At 44.6% G+C, this 20,324-nt stretch overlaps 1 protein-coding gene across 1 annotated transcript in view; it reads right to left on the reverse strand.

Annotated features, from left to right (window-relative positions):
- The window catches only part of LOC128636564 (class I histocompatibility antigen, F10 alpha chain), a gene marked incomplete at its 5' end in the record, with an annotated part of 196,160 nt that overhangs the window by 50,269 nt on the left and 125,567 nt on the right, over positions 1 to 20,324 (reverse strand). Inside the window, 1 exon segment of the mRNA XM_053689557.1 lies at positions 2,146 to 2,241. Coding sequence (XP_053545532.1) covers positions 2,146 to 2,241 — 96 coding nt within the window.

The following is a 20,324-nucleotide window of genomic DNA, read 5'->3' on the forward strand; positions in this document are numbered from 1 at the left end:
CAGCATATAATGTGACAGTGTCACCCCCCTCACATACACTACTACACCAGGTCATGTATACACATCACTGATACAGCATATAATGTGACAGTGTCACCCCCTCACATACACTACTACACCAGGTCATGTATACACATCACTGATACAGCATATAATGTGACAGTGTCACCCTCTCCTCACATACACTACTACACCAGGTCATGTATACACGTCACTGATACAGTATATAATGTGACAGTGTCATCCCCCTCCTCACATACACTACTACACCAGGTCATGTATAAACATCACTGATACAGCATATAATATGACAGTGTCACCCCCTCCTCACATACACTACTACACCAGGTCATGTATAAACATCACTGATACAGCATATAATATGACAGTGTCACCCCCCTCCTCACATACACTACTACACCAGGTCATGTATACACATCACTGATACAGCATATAATGTGACAGTGTCACCCCCTCCTCCCATACACTACTACACCAGGTCATTTATACTCATCACTGATATATAATAACCAGGTTATTTACCTTTATAAGAATTCTTTCTGTTTCCTAAAAATCAAAACAAGAAAAAAAAAAAAGAGAAAAGGTTCAGGAATGTTTAATCTCAGTTCTGGCAATAAACCTAATGTTTTTATTTCATGATTTAGATAGAGCTTGCAATTTTAAACAACTTTGTGCTAGATTACAATTTGAGAGCAAAATATTGCTTACTCTAATGTGGGCTGGTATTACAAGTGAGGCACGACCTCGCGTTCGCATTGCACTGAAGCATTGCACACATGAGAGTGCACTTCCATAGGCTCCAACTAATGCAGCGAAAAGGGTCACGCAGCGATGGCCAACAATTATAAATATATATGTATATGTCTATACAGTATATATATACAGGTTTATTTATGTGTTATATAACTTATGTGTGTATGTACACATATTAACACAAATGTATATAAGCACATATATATTTACAGGGAACTCACCGTTTCTATAGACTACAATTTAAAGGCACTTTTCATTGCATTTATTTTTTTCTAACACCGCCACTTTAACCCCTAAAAAACGCCTAGTGCAGTATTTTTTTAATAAAAACTAAGAAACCCTTTAATTTAAGGGCATTTGGGGCACTTTTAGAAAATGAACCAAAGATCTGATCTGTTTAATTTTCTGAGCGCTAATTTCTAACGCGAGCAGTAGCAATAACGCACCACTTGTAATGCCTGGATATTTATTGCGCGCCCAGAATCAGGTGAATTTGCCGGTTTACAGCAGCGCAATAAATGAAAGCTCCACTTGTAATCTAGCCCTTTATGTTTAATTCTATTACCAAATTTTTAGGCTGTCTTGGTATCTTTTGTTGAAAAGCAGGAAGCTCAGGAGGGTGCACGTGTCTGGAGCATTATATGGCATATTTGACAAAACGTTATCCATTTGCAAGAGCACTAGATGGCAGTACTATTTCCTGTAGTGCTACAGACGCCTCCCTAGGTATCTCTTTAACAAAGAATATCATGAGAACAAAACAAATTTGATAATAGAAGTAAATTGGAAACGTTTGTATAAAACTGTATGTTCTGTGTGAAAGGGTTTCCTATCACTTTAGTGTCATTTGTGCATTTGTTCTTTATAAAAATGTCTTTTTTCCAGTAGCGAATGAGACATTTGGAACAATTAGAACCAACCCCAGTTTGTAGTGTAATGTCCCTTAGCTAATCACTGGGTCCCTGCTGTAAATAAATAAGTACAATGTGCATATTATGTGATGACTGCGCGCATGAGCAATCAAACATGTTGGGTTCGACTGTAGAAACTTGCTGCCTTCAACTGCGCATGCGCACATCTCCGTGGTCGCCATTTTATCTATAAAAGCGAGAATTATTTACTACTTACTGATGTGCGCATGCTTTTAATTACATAATCACATTGCACACATTCTTTTAAAACACTTATGGAGTGTGGTGATGTAATTCTGAGCATGCGCTCATGAAGGTAGGAAATTTTGACGAGTGAACAAAGTTGACAAAACCCTGGCTATAGATTTATTTGCATTTCTGAATTGAAACTAACAGCAAACTAGGGGACTGTTTTATAATTAACCCTTTCATTAATAGAGTTTCTGGCCAATGCACTTACTGTACACAAAGTATCCAGCAGCAGCAGCAGCAGCAGCGATAAGCAGGATAACAGCAATAATGATGTAGATATAACTCTGGGAATCTTTCTTCGGTTCTGATAATAAAACATAAAGAGACACGGGAGTTAGAGAAAACTCAGTAAATATTTAACCCCTGAATGTGTATGATGCTGGTCATGTGACATCAGTGTGACTTACTGATTTACAGTACAGACCTCACTCAATATGTGCCCAGACTCAGTAACCTGACTGACTCTCACATACTACAGTGACAGCACATGAGCACAATGTTATCAGTCAGTGCTGGTCATGTGACATCAGTGTGACTTACAGTACAGACCTCACTAGATATGTGCCGAGAGCTCAGTAACCTGTCTGTGTCTCACATACTACAGTGACAGCACATGAGCACAATGTTATCAGTTAGTGCTGGTCATGTGACATCAGTGTGACTTACAGTACATACCTCACTAGATATGTGCCCAGAGCTCAGTAACCTGTCTGTGTCTCACATACTACAGTGACAGCACATGAGCACAATGTTATCAGTTAGTGCTGGTCATGTGACATCAGTGTGACTTACAGTACAGACCTCACTAGATATGTGCCCAGAGCTCAGTAACCTGTCTGTCTCTCACATACTACAGTGACAGCACATGAGCACAATGTTATCAGTTAGTGCTGGTCATGTGACATCAGTGTGACTTACAGTACAGACCTCACTAGATATGTGCCCAGAGCTCAGTAACCTGTCAGTGTCTCACATACTACAGTGACAGCACATGAGCACAATGTTATCAGTTAGTGCTGGTCATGTGACATCAGTGTGACTTACTGACTTACAGTACAGACCTCACTAGATATGTGCCCAGAGCTCAGTAACCTGTCTGTGTCTCACATACTACAGTGACAGCACATGAGCACAATGTTATCAGTTAGTGCTGGTCATGTGACATCAGTGTGACTTACAGTACAGACCTCACTAGATATGTGCCCGGAGCTCAGTAACCTGTCTGTGTCTCACATACTACAGTGACAGCACATGAGCACAATGTTATCAGTTAGTGCTGGTCATGTGACATCAGTGTGACTTACAGTACAGACCTCACTAGATATGTGCCCAGAGCTCAGTAACCTGTCTGTCTCTCACATACTACAGTGACAGCACATGAGCACAATGTTATCAGTTAGTGCTGGTCATGTGACATCAGTGTGACTTACAGTACAGACCTCACTAGATATGTGCCCAGAGCTCAGTAACCTGTCTGTGTCTCACATACTACAGTGACATCACATGAGCACAATGTTATTAGTTAGTGCTGGTCATGTGACATCAGTGTGACTTACAGTACAGACCTCACTAGATATGTGCCCGGAGCTCAGTAACCTGTCTGTCTCTCACATACTACAGTGACAGCACATGAGCACAATGTTATCAGTTAGTGCTGGTCATGTGACAACAGTGTGACTTACAGTACAGACCTCACTAGATATGTGCCCGGAGCTCAGTAACCTGTCTGTCTCTCACATACTACAGTGACAGCACATGAGCACAATGTTATCAGTTAGTGCTGGTCATGTGACAACAGTGTGACTTACAGTACAGACCTCACTAGATATGTGCCCGGAGCTCAGTAACCTGTCTGTCTCTCACATACTACAGTGACAGCACATGAGCACAATGTTATCAGTTAGTGCTGGTCATGTGACATCAGTGTGACTTACTGACTTACAGTACAGACCTCACTAGATATGTGCCCAGAGCTCAGTAACCTGTCTGTCGCTCACATACTACAGTGACAGCACATGAGCACAATGTTATCAGTTAGTGCTGGTCATGTGACATCAGTGTGACTTACAGTACAGACCTCACTAGATATGTGCCCAGAGCTCAGTAACCTGTCTGTGTCTCACATACTACAGTGACAGCACATGAGCACAATGTTATCAGTTAGTGCTGGTCATGTGACATCAGTGTGACTTACAGTACAGACCTCACTAGATATGTGCCCAGAGCTCAGTAACCTGTCTGTGTCTCACATACTACAGTGACAGCACATGAGCACAATGTTATCAGTTAGTGCTGGTCATGTGATATCAGTGTGACTTACTGTACAGACCTCACTAGATATGTGCCCAGAGCTCAGTAACCTGTCTGTGTCTCACATACTACAGTGACAGCACATGAGCACAATGTTATCAGTTAGTGCTGGTCATGTGACATCAGTGTGACTTACTGTACAGACCTCACTAGTTATGTGCCCAGAGCTCAGTAACCTGTCTGTGTCTCACATACTACAGTGACAGCACATGAGCACAATGTTATCAGTTAGTGCTGGTCATGTCACATCAGTGTGACTTACAGTACAGACCTCACTAGATATGTGCCCAGAGCTCAGTAACCTGTCTGTCTCTCACATACTACAGTGACAGCACATGAGCACAATGTTATCAGTTAGTGCTGGTCATGTGACATCAGTGTGACTTACTGTACAGACCTCACTAGATATGTGCCCAGAGCTCAGTAACCTGTCTGTGTCTCACATACTACAGTGACAGCACATGAGCACAATGTTATCAGTTAGTGCTGGTCATGTGACATCAGTGTGACTTACAGTACAGACCTCACTAGATATGTGCCCAGAGCTCAGTAACCTGTCTGTGTCTCACATACTACAGTGACAGCACATGAGCACAATGTTATCAGTTAGTGCTGGTCATGTGACATCAGTGTGACTTACAGTACAGACCTCACTAGATATGTGCCCAGCGCTCAGTAACCTGTCTGTGTCTCACATACTACAGTGACAGCACATGAGCACAATGTTATCAGTTAGTGCTGGTCATGTGACATCAGTGTGACTTACAGTACAGACCTCACTAGATATGTGCCCAGAGCTCAGTAACCTGTCTGTGTCTCACATACTACAGTGACAGCACATGAGCACAATGTTATCAGTTAGTGCTGGTCATGTGACATCAGTGTGACTTACAGTACAGACCCTCACTAGATATGTGCCCAGAGCTCAGTAACCTGTCTGTCTCTCACATACTACAGTGACAGCACATGAGCACAATGTTATCAGTTAGTGCTGGTCATGTGACATCAGTGTGACTTACAGTACAGACCTCACTAGATATGTGCCCAGAGCTCAGTAACCTGTCTGTCTCTCACATACTACAGTGACAGCACATGAGCACAATGTTATCAGTTAGTGCTGGTCATGTGACATCAGTGTGACTTACTGACTTACAGTACAGACCTCACTAGATATGTGCCCAGAGCTCAGTAACCTGTCTGTGTCTCACATACTACAGTGACAGCACATGAGCACAATGTTATCAGTTAGTGCTGGTCATGTGACATCAGTGTGACTTACTGACTAGAACAGACCTCACTAGATATGTGCCCAGAGCTCAGTAACCTGTCTGTGTCTCACATACTACAGTGACAGCACATGAGCACAATGTTATCAGTTAGTGCTGGTCATGTGACATCAGTGTGACTTACAGTACAGACCTCACTAGATATGTGCCCAGAGCTCAGTAACCTGTCTGTGTCTCACATACTACAGTGACAGCACATGAGCACAATGTTATCAGTTAGTGCTGGTCATGTGACATCAGTGTGACTTACAGTACAGACCTCACTAGATATGTGCCCAGAGCTCAGTAACCTGTCTGTGTCTCACATACTACAGTGACAGCACATGAGCACAATGTTATCAGTTAGTGCTGGTCATGTGACATCAGTGTGACTTACAGTACAGACCTCACTAGATATGTGCCCAGAGCTCAGTAACCTGTCTGTGTCTCACATACTACAGTGACAGCACATGAGCACAATGTTATCAGTTAGTGCTGGTCATGTGACATCAGTGTGACTTACAGTACAGACCTCACTAGATATGTGCCAAGAGCTCAGTAACCTGTCTGTGTCTCACATACTACAGTGACAGCACATGAGCACAATGTTATCAGTTAGTGCTGGTCATGTGACATCAGTGTGACTTACAGTACAGACCTCACTAGATATGTGCCCAGAGCTCAGTAACCTGTCTGTGTCTCACATACTACAGTGACAGCACATGAGCACAATGTTATCAGTTAGTGCTGGTCATGTGACATCAGTGTGACTTACAGTACAGACCTCACTAGATATGTGCCCAGAGCTCAGTAACCTGTCTGTCTCTCACATACTACAGTGACAGCACATGAGCACAATGTTATCAGTTAGTGCTGGTCATGTGACATCAGTGTGACTTACTGACTTACAGTACAGACCTCACTAGATATGTGCCCAGAGCTCAGTAACCTGTCTGTGTCTCACATACTACAGTGACAGCACATGAGCACAATGTTATCAGTTAGTGCTGGTCATGTGACATCAGTGTGACTTACTGTACAGACCTCACTAGATATGTGCCCAGAGCTCAGTAACCTGTCTGTGTCTCACATACTACAGTGACAGCACATGAGCACAATGTTATCAGTTAGTGCTGGTCATGTGACATCAGTGTGACTTACAGTACAGACCTCACTAGATATGTGCCCAGAGCTCAGTAACCTGTCTGTGTCTCACATACTACAGTGACAGCACATGAGCACAATGTTATCAGTTAGTGCTGGTCATGTGACATCAGTGTGACTTACTGACTTACTGTACAGACCTCACTAGATATGTGCCCAGAGCTCAGTAACCTGTCTGTGTCTCACATACTACAGTGACAGCACATGAGCACAATGTTATCAGTTAGTGCTGGTCATGTGACATCAGTGTGACTTACTGTACAGACCTCACTAGATATGTGCCCAGAGCTCAGTAACCTGTCTGTGTCTCACATACTACAGTGACAGCACATGAGCACAATGTTATCAGTTAGTGCTGGTCATGTGACATCAGTGTGACTTACAGTACAGACCTCACTAGATATGTGCCCAGAGCTCAGTAACCTGTCTGTCTCTCACATACTACAGTGACAGCACATGAGCACAATGTTATCAGTTAGTGCTGGTCATGTGACATCAGTGTGACTTACAGTACAGACCTCACTAGATATGTGCCCAGAGCTCAGTAACCTGTCTGTGTCCCACATACTACAGTGACAGCACATGAGCACAATGTTATCAGTTAGTGCTGGTCATGTGACATCAGTCTGACTTACTGACTTACAGTACAGACCTCACTAGATATGTGCCCAGAGCTCAGTAACCTGTCTGTCTCTCACATACTACAGTGACAGCACATGAGCACAATGTTATCAGTTAGTGCTGGTCATGTGACATCAGTGTGACTTACAGTACAGACCTCACTAGATATGTGCCCAGAGCTCAGTAACCTGTCTGTGTCTCACATACTACAGTGACAGCACATGAGCACAATGTTATCAGTTAGTGCTGGTCATGTGACATCAGTGTGACTTACAGTACAGACCTCACTAGATATGTGCCCAGAGCTCAGTAACCTGTCTGTGTCTCACATACTACAGTGACAGCACATGAGCACAATGTTATCAGTTAGTGCTGGTCATGTGACATCAGTGTGACTTACAGTACAGACCTCACTAGATATGTGCCCAGAGCTCAGTAACCTGTCTGTGTCTCACATACTACAGTGACAGCACATGAGCACAATGTTATCAGTTAGTGCTGGTCATGTGACATCAGTGTGACTTACTGACTTACAGTACAGACCTCACTAGATATGTGCCCAGAGCTCAGTAACCTGTCTGTGTCTCACATACTACAGTGACAGCACATGAGCACAATGTTATCAGTTAGTGCTGGTCATGTGACATCAGTGTGACTTACTGTACAGACCTCACTAGATATGTGCCCAGAGCTCAGTAACCTGTCTGTGTCTCACATACTACAGTGACAGCACATGAGCACAATGTTATCAGTTAGTGCTGGTCATGTGACATCAGTGTGACTTACTGTACAGACCTCACTAGATATGTGCCCAGAGCTCAGTAACCTGTCTGTGTCTCACATACTACAGTGACAGCACATGAGCACAATGTTATCAGTTAGTGCTGGTCATGTGACATCAGTGTGACTTACAGTACAGACCTCACTAGATATGTGCCCAGAGCTCAGTAACCTGTCTGTCTCTCATACTACAGTGACAGCACATGAGCACAATGTTATCAGTTAGTGCTGGTCATGTGACATCAGTGTGACTTACTGACTTACAGTACAGACCTCACTAGATATGTGCCCAGAGCTCAGTAACCTGTCTGTGTCTCACATACTACAGTGACAGCACATGAGCACAATGTTATCAGTTAGTGCTGGTCATGTGACATCAGTGTGACTTACTGACTTACAGTACAGACCTCACTAGATATGTGCCCAGAGCTCAGTAACCTGTCTGTCTCTCACATACTACAGTGACAGCACATGAGCACAATGTTATCAGTTAGTGCTGGTCATGTGACATCAGTGTGACTTACAGTACAGACCTCACTAGATATGTGCCCAGAGCTCAGTAACCTGTCTGTGTCTCACATACTACAGTGACAGCACATGAGCACAATGTTATCAGTTAGTGCTGGTCATGTGACATCAGTGTGACTTACAGTACAGACCTCACTAGATATGTGCCCAGAGCTCAGTAACCTGTCTGTGTCTCACATACTACAGTGACAGCACATGAGCACAATGTTATCAGTTAGTGCTGGTCATGTGACATCAGTGTGACTTACAGTACAGACCTCACTAGATATGTGCCCAGAGCTCAGTAACCTGTCTGTCTCTCACATACTACAGTGACAGCACATGAGCACAATGTTATCAGTTAGTGCTGGTCATGTGACATCAGTGTGACTTACAGTACAGACCTCACTAGATATGTGCCCAGAGCTCAGTAACCTGTCTGTCTCTCACATACTACAGTGACAGCACATGAGCACAATGTTATCAGTTAGTGCTGGTCATGTGACATCAGTGTGACTTACAGTACAGACCTCACTAGATATGTGCCCAGAGCTCAGTAACCTGTCTGTGTCTCACATACTACAGTGACAGCACATGAGCACAATGTTATCAGTTAGTGCTGGTCATGTGACATCAGTGTGACTTACTGTACAGACCTCACTAGATATGTGCCCAGAGCTCAGTAACCTGTCTGTCTCTCACATACTACAGTGACAGCACATGAGCACAATGTTATCAGTTAGTGCTGGTCATGTGACATCAGTGTGACTTACAGTACAGACCTCACTAGATATGTGCCCAGAGCTCAGTAACCTGTCTGTGTCTCACATACTACAGTGACAGCACATGAGCACAATGTTATCAGTTAGTGCTGGTCATGTGACATCAGTGTGACTTACAGTACAGACCTCACTAGATATGTGCCCAGAGCTCAGTAACCTGTCTGTGTCTCACATACTACAGTGACAGCACATGAGCACAATGTTATCAGTTAGTGCTGGTCATGTGACATCAGTGTGACTTACAGTACAGACCTCACTAGATATGTGCCCAGAGCTCAGTAACCTGTCTGTCTCTCACATACTACAGTGACAGCACATGAGCACAATGTTATCAGTTAGTGCTGGTCATGTGACATCAGTGTGACTTACAGTACAGACCTCACTAGATATGTGCCCAGAGCTCAGTAACCTGTCTGTCTCTCACATACTACAGTGACAGCACATGAGCACAATGTTATCAGTTAGTGCTGGTCATGTGACATCAGTGTGACTTACAGTACAGACCTCACTAGATATGTGCCCAGAGCTCAGTAACCTGTCTGTGTCTCACATACTACAGTGACAGCACATGAGCACAATGTTATCAGTTAGTGATGGTCATGTGACATCAGTGTGACTTACTGACTTACAGTACAGACCTCACTAGATATGTGCCCAGAGCTCAGTAACCTGTCTGTGTCTCACATACTACAGTGACAGCACATGAGCACAATGTTATCAGTTAGTGCTGGTCATGTGACATCAGTGTGACTTACAGTACAGACCTCACTAGATATGTGCCCAGAGCTCAGTAACCTGTCTGTGTCTCACATACTACAGTGACAGAACATGAGCACAATGTTATCAGTTAGTGCTGGTCATGTGACATCAGTGTGACTTACAGTAAGGACCTCACTAGATATGTGCCCAGAGCTCAGTAACCTGTCTGTGTCTCACATACTACAGTGACAGCACATGAGCACAATGTTATCAGTTAGTGCTGGTCATGTGACATCAGTGTGACTTACTGTACAGACCTCACTAGATATGTGCCCAGAGCTCAGTAACCTGTCTGTGTCTCACATACTACAGTGACAGCACATGAGCACAATGTTATCAGTTAGTGCTGGTCATGTGACATCAGTGTGACTTACAGTACAGACCTCACTAGATATGTGCCCAGAGCTCAGTAACCTGTCTGTCTCTCACAGACTACAGTGACAATACATGAGCACAATGTTATCAGTTAGTGCTGGTCATGTGACATCAGTGTGACTTACAGTACAGACCTCACTAGATATGTGCCCAGAGCTCAGTAACCTGTCTGTGTCTCACATACTACAGTGACAGCACATGAGCACAATGTTATCAGTTAGTGCTGGCCATGTGACATCAGTGTGACTTACAGTACAGACCTCACTAGATATGTGCCCAGAGCTCAGTAAGCTGTCTGTGTCTCACATACTACAGTGACAGCACATGAGCACAATGTTATCAGTTAGTGCTGGTCATGTGACATCAGTGTGACTTACTGTACAGACCTCACTAGATATGTGCCCAGAGCTCAGTAACCTGTCTGTGTCTTACATACTACAGTGACAGCACATGAGCACAATGTTATCAGTCAGTGCTGGTCATGTGACATCAGTGTGACTTACTGACTTACAGTACAGACCTCACTAGATATGTGCCCAGAGCTCAGTAACCTGTCTGTGTCTCACATACTACAGTGACAGCACATGAGCACAATGTTATCAGTTAGTGCTGGTCATGTGACATCAGTGTGACTTACTGTACAGACCTCACTAGATATGTGCCCAGAGCTCAGTAACCTGTCTGTGTCTCACATACTACAGTGACAGCACATGAGCACAATGTTATCAGTTAGTGCTGGTCATGTGACATCAGTGTGACTTACAGTACAGACCTCACTAGATATGTGCCCAGAGCTCAGTAACCTGTCTGTCTCTCAGATATTACAGTGACAGCACATGAGCACAATGTTATCAGTTAGTGCTGGTCATGTGACATCAGTATGACTTATTGACTTACAGTACAGACCTCACTAGATGTGTACCCAGAGCTCAGTAACCTGTCTGTGTCTCACATACTACAGTGACAGCACATGAGCACAATGTTATCAGTTAGTGCTGGTCATGTGACATCAGTGTGACTTACTGACTTACAGTACAGACCTCACTAGATATGTGCCCAGAGCTCAGTAACCTGTCTGTGTCTCACATACTACAGTGACAGCACATGAGCACAATGTTATCAGTTAGTGCTGGTCATGTGACATCAGTGTGACTTACAGTACAGACCTCACTAGATATGTGCCCAGAGCTCAGTAACCTGTCTGTGTCTCACATACTACAGTTACAGCACATGAGCACAATGTTATTAGTTAGTGCTGGTCATGTGACATCAGTGTGACTTACAGTACAGACCTCACTAGATATGTGCCCAGAGCTCAGTAACCTGTCTGTGTCTCACATACTACAGTGACAGCACATGAGCACAATGTTATCAGTTAGTGCTGGTCATGTGACATCAGTGTGACTTACAGTACAGACCTCACTAGATATGTGCCCAGAGCTCAGTAACCTGTCTGTCTCTCACATACTACAGTGACAATACATGAGCACAATGTTATCAGTTAGTGCTGGTCATGTGACATCAGTGTGACTTACTGACTTACAGTACAGACCTCACTAGATATGTGCCCAGAGCTCAGTAACCTGTCTGTGTCTCACATACTACAGTGACAGCACATGAGCACAATGTTATCAGTTAGTGCTGGTCATGTGACATCAGTGTGACTTACTGTACAGACCTCACTAGATATGTGCCCAGAGCTCAGTAACCTGTCTGTGTCTCACATACTACAGTGACAGCACATGAGCACAATGTTATCAGTTAGTGCTGGTCATGTGACATCAGTGTCACTTACTGACTTACAGTACAGACCTCACTAGATATGTGCCCAGAGCTCAGTAACCTGTCTGTGTCTCACATACTACAGTGACAGCACATGAGCACAATGTTATCAGTTAGTGCTGGTCATGTGACATCAGTGTGACTTACAGTACAGACCTCACTAGATATGTGCCCAGAGCTCAGTAACCTGTCTGTGTCTCACATACTACAGTGACAGCACATGAGCACAATGTTATCAGTTAGTGCTGGTCATGTGACATCAGTGTGACTTACTGACTTACAGTACAGACCTCACTAGATATGTGTCCAGAGCTCAGTAACTTGTCTGTGTCTCACATACTACAGTGACAGCACATGAGCACAATGTTATCAGTTAGTGCTGGTCATGTGACATCAGTGTGACTTACAGTACAGACCTCACTAGATATGTGCCCAGAGCTCAGTAACCTGTCTGTGTCTCACATACTACAGTGACAGCACATGAGCACAATGTTATCAGTTAGTGCTGGTCCATGTGACATCAGTGTGACTTACAGTACAGACCTCACTAGATATGTGCCCAGAGCTCAGTAACCTGTCTGTGTCTCACATACTACAGTGACAGCACATGAGCACAATGTTATCAGTTAGTGCTGGTCATGTGACATCAGTGTGACTTACAGTACAGACCTCACTAGATATGTGCCCAGAGCTCAGTAACCTGTCTGTGTCTCACATACTACAGTGACAGCACATGAGCACAATGTTATCAGTTAGTGCTGGTCATGTGACATCAGTGTGACTTACTGTACAGACCTCACTAGATATGTGCCCAGAGCTCAGTAACCTGTCTGTGTCTCACATACTACAGTGACATCACATGAGCACAATGTTATCAGTTAGTACTGGTCATGTGACATCAGTGTGACTTACAGTACAGACCTCACTAGATATGTGCCCAGAGCTCAGTAACCTGTCTGTCTCACATACTACAGTGACAGCACATGAGCACAATGTTATCAGTTAGTGCTGGTCATGTGACATCAGTGTGACTTACAGTACAGACCTCACTAGATATGTGCCCAGAGCTCAGTAACCTGTCTGTGTCTCACATACTACAGTGACAGCACATGAGCACAATGTTATCAGTTAGTGCTGGCCATGTGACATCAGTGTGACTTACAGTACAGACCTCACTAGATATGTGCCCAGAGCTCAGTAACCTGTCTGTGTCTCACATACTACAGTGACAGCACATGAGCACAATGTTATCAGTTAGTGCTGGTCATGTGACATCAGTGTGACTTACAGTACAGACCTCACTAGATATGTGCCCAGAGCTCAGTAACCTGTCTGTCTCACATACTACAGTGACAGCACATGAGCACAATGTTATCGGTTAGTGCTGGTCATGTGACATCAGTGTGACTTACTGACTTACAGTACAGACCTCACTAGATATGTGCCCAGAGCTCAGTAACCTGTCTGTCTCTCACATACTACAGTGACAGCACATGAGCACAATGTTATCAGTTAGTGCTGGTCATGTGACATCAGTGTGACTTACAGTAAGGACCTCACTAGATATGTGCCCAGAGCTCAGTAACCTGTCTGTGTCTCACATCCCTACAGTGACAGCACATGAGCACAATGTTATCAGTTAGTGCTGGTCATGTGACATCAGTGTGACTTACTGTACAGACCTCACTAGATATGTGCCCAGAGCTCAGTAACCTGTCTGTGTCTCACATACTACAGTGACAGCACATGAGCACAATGTTATCAGTTAGTGCAGGTCATGTGACATCAGTGTAACTTACAGTACAGACCTTACTAGATATGTGCCCAGAGCTCAGTAACCTGTCTGTCTCTCACATACTACAGTGACAATACATGAGCACAATGTTATCAGTTAGTGCTGGTCATGTGACATCAGTGTGACTTACAGTACAGACCTCACTAGATATGTGCCCAGAGCTCAGTAACCTGTCTGTGTCTCACATACTACAGTGACAGCACATGAGCACAATGTTATCAGTTAGTGCTGGCCATGTGACATCAGTGTGACTTACAGTACAGACCTCACTAGATATGTGCCCAGTGCTCAGTAAGCTGTCTGTGTCTCACATACTACAGTACAGCACATGAGCACAATGTTATCAGTTAGTGCTGGTCATGTGACATCAGTGTGACTTACTGTACAGACCTCACTAGATATGTGCCCAGAGCTCAGTAACCTGTCTGTGTCTTACATACTACAGTGACAGCACATGAGCACAATGTTATCAGTCAGTGCTGGTCATGTGACATCAGTGTGACTTACTGACTTACAGTACAGACCTCACTAGATATGTGCCCAGAGCTCAGTAACCTGTCTGTGTCTCACATACTACAGTGACAGCACATGAGCACAATGTTATCAGTTAGTGCTGGTCATGTGACATCAGTGTGACTTACTGTACAGACCTCACTAGATATGTGCCCAGAGCTCAGTAACCTGTCTGTGTCTCACATACTACAGTGACAGCACATGAGCACAATGTTATCAGTTAGTGCTGGTCATGTGACATCAGTGTGACTTACAGTACAGACCTCACTAGATATGTGCCCAGAGCTCAGTAACCTGTCTGTCTCTCAGATACTACAGTGACAGCACATGAGCACAATGTTATCAGTTAGTGCTGGTCATGTGACATCAGTATGACTTATTGACTTACAGTACAGACCTCACTAGATGTGTACCCAGAGCTCAGTAACCTGTCTGTGTCTCACATACTACAGTGACAGCACATGAGCACAATGTTATCAGTTAGTGCTGGTCATGTGACATCAGTGTGACTTACTGACTTACAGTACAGACCTCACTAGATATGTGCCCAGAGCTCAGTAACCTGTCTGTGTCTCACATACTACAGTGTCAGCACATGAGCACAATGTTATCAGTTAGTGCTGGTCATGTGACATCAGTGTGACTTACAGTACAGACCTCACTAGATATGTGCCCAGATCTCAGTAACCTGTCTGTGTCTCACATACTACAGTTACAGCACATGAGCACAATGTTATTAGTTAGTGCTGGTCATGTGACATCAGTGTGACTTACAGTACAGACCTCACTAGATATGTGCCCAGAGCTCAGTAACCTGTCTGTGTCTCACATACTACAGTGACAGCACATGAGCACAATGTTATCAGTTAGTGCTGGTCATGTGACATCAGTGTGACTTACAGTACAAACCTCACTAGGTATGTGCCCAGAGCTCAGAAACCTGTCTGTCTCTCACATACTACAGTGACAATACATGAGCACAATGTTATCAGTTAGTGCTGGTCATGTGACATCAGTGTGACTTACTGACTTACAGTACAGACCTCACTAGATATGTGCCTAGAGCTCAGTAACCTGTCTGTGTCTCACATACTACAGTGACAGCACATGAGCACAATGTTATCAGTTAGTGCTGGTCATGTGACATCAGTGTGACTTACTGTACAGACCTCACTAGATATGTGCCCAGAGCTCAGTAACCTGTCTGTCTCACATACTACAGTGACAGCACATGAGCACAATGTTATCAGTTAGTGCTGGTCATGTGACATCAGTGTCACTTACTGACTTACAGTACAGACCTCACTAGATATGTGCCCAGAGCTCAGTAACCTGTCTGTGTCTCACATACTACAGTGACAGCACATGAGCACAATGTTATCAGTTAGTGCTGGTCATGTGACATCAGTGTGACTTACAGTACAGACCTCACTAGATATGTGCCAAGAGCTCAGTAACCTGTCTGTGTCTCACATACTACAGTGACAGCACATGAGCACAATGTTATCAGTTAGTGCTGGTCATGTGACATCAGTGTGACTTACTGACTTACAGTACAGACCTCACTAGATATGTGTCCAGAGCTCAGTAACTTGTCTGTGTCTCACATACTACAGTGACAGCACATGAGCACAATGTTATCAGTTAGTGCTGGTCATGTGACATCAGTGTGACTTACAGTACAGACCTCACTAGATATGTGCCCAGAGCTCAGTAACCTGTTTGTGTCTCACATACTACAGTGACAGCACATGAGCACAATGTTATCAGTTAGTGCTGGCCATGTGACATCAGTGTGACTTACAGTACAGACCTCACTAGATATGTGCCCAGAGCTCAGTAACCTGTCTGTGTCTCACATACTACAGTGACAGCACATGAGCACAATGTTATCAGTTAGTGCTGGTCATGTGACATCAGTGTGACTTACTGTACAGACCTCACTAGATATGTGCCCAGAGCTCAGTAACCTGTCTGTCTCACATACTACAGTGACAGCACATGAGCACAATGTTATCGGTTAGTGCTGGTCATGTGACATCAGTGTGACTTACTGACTTACAGTACAGACCTCACTAGATATGTGCCCAGAGCTCAGTAACCTGTCTGTCTCTCACATACTACAGTGACAGCACATGAGCACAATGTTATCAGTTAGTGCTGGTCATGTGACATCAGTGTGACTTACAGTACAGACCTCACTAGATATGTGCCCAGAGCTCAGTAACCTGTGTGTGTCTCACATACTACAGTGACAGCACATGAGCACAATGTTATCAGTTAGTGCTGGTCATGTGACATCAGTGTGACTTACTGTACAGACCTCACTAGATATGTGCCCAGAGCTCAGTAACCTGTCTGTGTCTCACATACTACAGTGACATCACATGAGCACAATGTTATCAGTTAGTGCTGGTCATGTGACATCAGTGTGACTTACAGTACAGACCTCACTAGATATGTGCCCAGAGCTCAGTAACCTGTCTGTCTCTCACATACTACAGTGACAGTACATGAGCACAATGTTATCAGTTAGTGCTGGTCATGTGACATCAGTGTGACTTACTGTACAGACCTCACTAGATATGTGCCCAGAGCTCAGTAACCTGTCTGTGTCTCACATACTACAGTGACAGCACATGAGCACAATGTTATCAGTTAGTGCTGGTCATGTGACATCAGTGTGACTTACAGTACAGACCTCACTAGATATGTGCCCAGAGCTCAGTAACCTGTTTGTCTCTCACATACTACAGTGACTGAACAGCCACAGAAACGGAGGCACTTAGGAGGAGGGACCCTTGACCTAATGGGAGGAGATAGGCTGATAAGTGAGTAGGCGGGCCTAGGTGCAGGAAGTAGGGAGCGGTTACAGATTTTGGCGCCATTAGAAAAAGTTTTAGCACTGGAAAAGTGGGAGCGTAGTTAGGGCTCTCTTTTCTTGCAGCTCCGGTCTTGAATTCTTGCGGCGCTTCCCTTATGGAGCTTGAGGAGTTGTTGGGCAGGCTGCGGTCGATGGCTGGTGAAAAGGGCCTAGATTGGATGCGGGTGCAGCTGGCTGAGATCCTTGGAGGTGATGCAGTGACACATGGAGAGGAGCAGCAGGGCAGACCTACGCAGCTCTCCCACCCTCCGGAACGTCTCAGCCCGGAGCAAATCACTGCAGGGGGCCATCGCAGAGGTAGCCCAAGTAGAGTCAGGAAGGATACAGCGAGGAGGGCATCGACCACGGTGGTGAGATCTGAGGAGGTGGCAGTTGCAGTGGAGCAGAGAGAGGAGAGGCGGCCCCTTCAGGTGATGGCTGAGGTTCACTCAGCCCAGGCAGGGGTATCAGGTGAGAGGGAAGCACAGGAGCAGCCACACAGCCTTTGTGGGCCTGAGGAGAGGATTCTGGCCTCTACGAGTGGGGGGCAGGTTTTTAGTGTTAGCTGGGGATCCGGTAAGGCAGTTAGGCCCCTAGGTTATGGGATTAGCCCCATTAGAGGAGGATTTTATGGTAATAGATTCTTGGCCAATATACGAGGAGGTGGCTGAGGATGGGGTAAACCCTGGGATAAGTGTGCCCTCTAGAGGTATTGGGAATATTTCTGTAGGCAGGGCAGTCATTAAAGGAAGTAATAAGGTTAAAAATCCCCCGGCCCTTGCTAGGAAAGGGGGTGCTAGAGTTGGTGGGTCTGGGGAAAAAGTTTGGCGGGTGCGGCCCTCTAGGGGGAAAAAATATAAGTTATGCTTACTAGATAATTTAATTTCCTTCTGTTTAAGGAGGAGGCAAAGACACCCCAGGCAAAGGCTTAAATACCTCCCCCCACTTCCCTCATCACCCAGTCATTCTGCGAGGGAACAAGGAACAGTAGGAGAAATATCAGGGTATAAATGGTGCCAGAAGAACAAAATAAAATTTAGGGCCGCCCATCAGAGAACACGGGCGGGGGCCATGGACTCTCCTTATACAGAAGGAAATTAAATTATCTGGTAAGCATAATTTATGTTTTCCTTCTTAATATAAGGAGAGTCCACGGCTTCATTCCTTACTTGTGGCAAATTTTACCCAAGCTCTAGAGGACACTGAATGATAACGGGATAAAAAGAAATGCGGCACCTAATCTGAGGGCAGAACAGCCTGCAAAACCTCTCTCCCGAAGGCTGCTTCTGCAGAAGCAAAAACATCAAACTTGTAAAATTCAGAAAAAGTATGTAAGGAGGGGAGGACCAGGTTGCCGCCTTACAAATCTGATCCATAGAGGCCTCATTTTTGAAGAGGAAGCCACTGCTCTCATAGAATGAGCCGTAATCCTCTGAGGAGGCTTATGTCCCACTGTCTCATATGCTAAGCGGATAATACTCCTCAACCAAAAAGATAAGGAAGTCGAAGAGGCCTTCTGACCCTTACGCTTCCCAGAATAGACAACAAACAATGAACAAGTTTGTCTAAAGTCCTTTGTAGCCTGAAGATAGAACTTCAAGGCACGAACCACATTATGCAGCAAACGTTCCTTTGATGAAGAAGGATTAGGACATAAGGAAGGAACCACAATCTCTTGATTGATGTTGCGGTCTGACACAACCTTAGGAAGAAAACCCAACTTAGTTCGAAGAACAGCTTTATAAGCATGGAACACCAGATAAGGAGGGTCGCATTGCAAGGCAGCAATCTCAGAGACTCTGCGCACAGAAGCAATAGCTAGCAGAAAAAGAACTTTCAAAACAACAATTTTATGTCAACCTTATGCATAGGCTCAAACGGAGCCCGTTGCAAAACCTTAAGAACAAGATTTAAACTCCAAGGCGGAGTATTAGATCTAAAACACAGGTCTGATCCTAGTCAGAGCCTTAACAAACGACTGTAAATCTTGAAGCTCAGCGAGCCTCTTGTATAGGACAGACAGGGCCAAAATCTGTCCCTTCAGGGAACTAGCAGAGAGGCCCCTCTCCAGTCCATCCTGGAGAAAAGAAAGAATCCTGGTAACCTTGACTTTGTGCCAGGACAAACCATGCTCTTCACACCAGAATAAGTAGGTCCTCCACACCTTATGATAGATGCGATGGGTAAAAGGCTTTACAAGCTTGAATGAGAGTATCAATAACTCTCTCAGAAAACCCTCTCTTGGCTAAGACTAAGCGTTCAATCTCCACGCAGTCAGTCTCAAAGAATCTAGATTTTAATGAACAAATGGGCCTTGTTCCAGCAGATCCCTGCGACAAGGTAACCTCCACAGAGATGATGACATCCCACTAGATCCGTGAACCATATCCTTCGCGGCCACGACGGAGAAATCGGTAACACTGATGCCTGCTCCTGCTTGATTCGAGCCACCACTCGAGGAAGGAGTGATAATGGCAGGAAAAGATAAATTAGATTGAATTTCCAAGGCACCGCTAATGCATCTATTAGCTCCGCCTGAGGATCCCTGGACCTCAACCCATATCTGGAGTAGCTTGGTATTGCGATGGGATGCCATGAGATCTATTTCCGGTGTCCCCTACCTATTGCAAATCTCCGCAAACACCTCGGGGTGGAGAGACTATTCCCCCAGATGAAAGGATTGTCTGCTGAGAAAATCCGCTTCCCAGTTGTCCACCCCCGGAATGTGAATCACTGACAGCGAACAGTTGTGGGCCTCCGCCCACTCCAGAATCCGAGATACTTTCCTCATTGCTAGGGAGCTTCTCGTTCCTCCCTGGTGGTTGATGTAAGCCACTGAGGTTATATTATCAGATTGGAATCTGATAAACT

The sequence above is a fragment of the Bombina bombina genome, chromosome 7 (genome assembly GCF_027579735.1).
Source record: "Bombina bombina isolate aBomBom1 chromosome 7, aBomBom1.pri, whole genome shotgun sequence".
NCBI lineage: Eukaryota > Metazoa > Chordata > Amphibia > Anura > Bombinatoridae > Bombina > Bombina bombina.